This window comes from Microtus ochrogaster, unplaced genomic scaffold (assembly GCF_000317375.1).
Source record: "Microtus ochrogaster isolate Prairie Vole_2 unplaced genomic scaffold, MicOch1.0 UNK935, whole genome shotgun sequence".
In the NCBI taxonomy this organism is placed as follows: Eukaryota; Metazoa; Chordata; class Mammalia; order Rodentia; family Cricetidae; genus Microtus; species Microtus ochrogaster.
The window spans coordinates 5,646-6,458 of record NW_004950033.1 but is presented as its reverse complement, the minus strand read 5'-3'; the positions used below and the strand labels follow the sequence as shown (position 1 = coordinate 6,458).

The 813-nt window shown below is 49.9% G+C and overlaps 1 protein-coding gene across 1 annotated transcript in view; it reads left to right on the top strand.

The window, feature by feature from the left end:
• Pla2g2a (phospholipase A2 group IIA) overlaps positions 1–752 on the top strand; it is a 2,357-nt gene extending 1,605 nt beyond the window's left edge. The window contains exon 3 of the mRNA XM_005372300.2: positions 355–752. Within this exon, the coding sequence (XP_005372357.2) occupies positions 355–497 (143 nt within the window). The 3' untranslated portion in view covers positions 498–752. The remainder of the gene's footprint in view (positions 1–354) is intronic.
• The last annotated feature ends 61 nt before the right edge of the window (positions 753–813 follow it).

The window sequence follows — 813 nt, the reverse complement described above, 5'->3', positions numbered from 1 at the left end:
GCCTGGAATCCCAGAGCCCAGGATGTAGAGGTGCAGGATCAGAAGTTCAAGGTCAGCCTCAACAACATAGAGTTCAAGGCTAGCCTGAGCTACATTAGACCCTGTCCTTAAAAACAAAATCTAAACTAAACTAAACTAAAATCTAGAAGAGGTTGTCTAGGAAGCTAGGCAAACTTCTGGCCGTGCCAAGCTTGGCGGCTGTGCATCCCCATCACATGGGCTGTGTGTCCCCATCCAATAGGGATCTGCCTTTTCCAGTGGCCCCAGTGCTTGCCTCAGAACAGGGCGGTCCCCACCAGCAGTGGTGTGGTATTAACAACTGTTAGCTCAGTGTCTCTTTCCCTTTAATTTCAGCCAACCAGAACTCCTGTAGGAAACAGCTGTGCCAATGTGACAAAGCGGCAGTTGAATGTTTCCACCGGAACCGGAAAAGCTACAGTTTAAAGTATCAACTCTATCCCAACAAGTTTTGCAGTGGAAAGTCGCCAAAGTGCTGAGGGAGCAGCCTTGTTCAACATCTGGACACGTTGTCTCCTCTAGCACCCCTTCCCAGACAAACCAAGTCCCCCCCCCCCAGAGATAAACACCCCTCTCCCACCCTAGAGGCTGAGTGGGGGCCCTTCTGTACTCATTCAGAATGAGACACCAAAGCCTGGTGTGTTAGACTGATCTTTCCCCGTCACTCATCTACCTTGAACGGGCAGATTGTTGGCTTCCAGCTTCCCCTTTGCGTGCAACTTCCTGCCTTGCAGTACCAGAGAGACCACTGGGAGGCTCTTACAAATAAAGTACTTCATTATCAATCATGTGTGT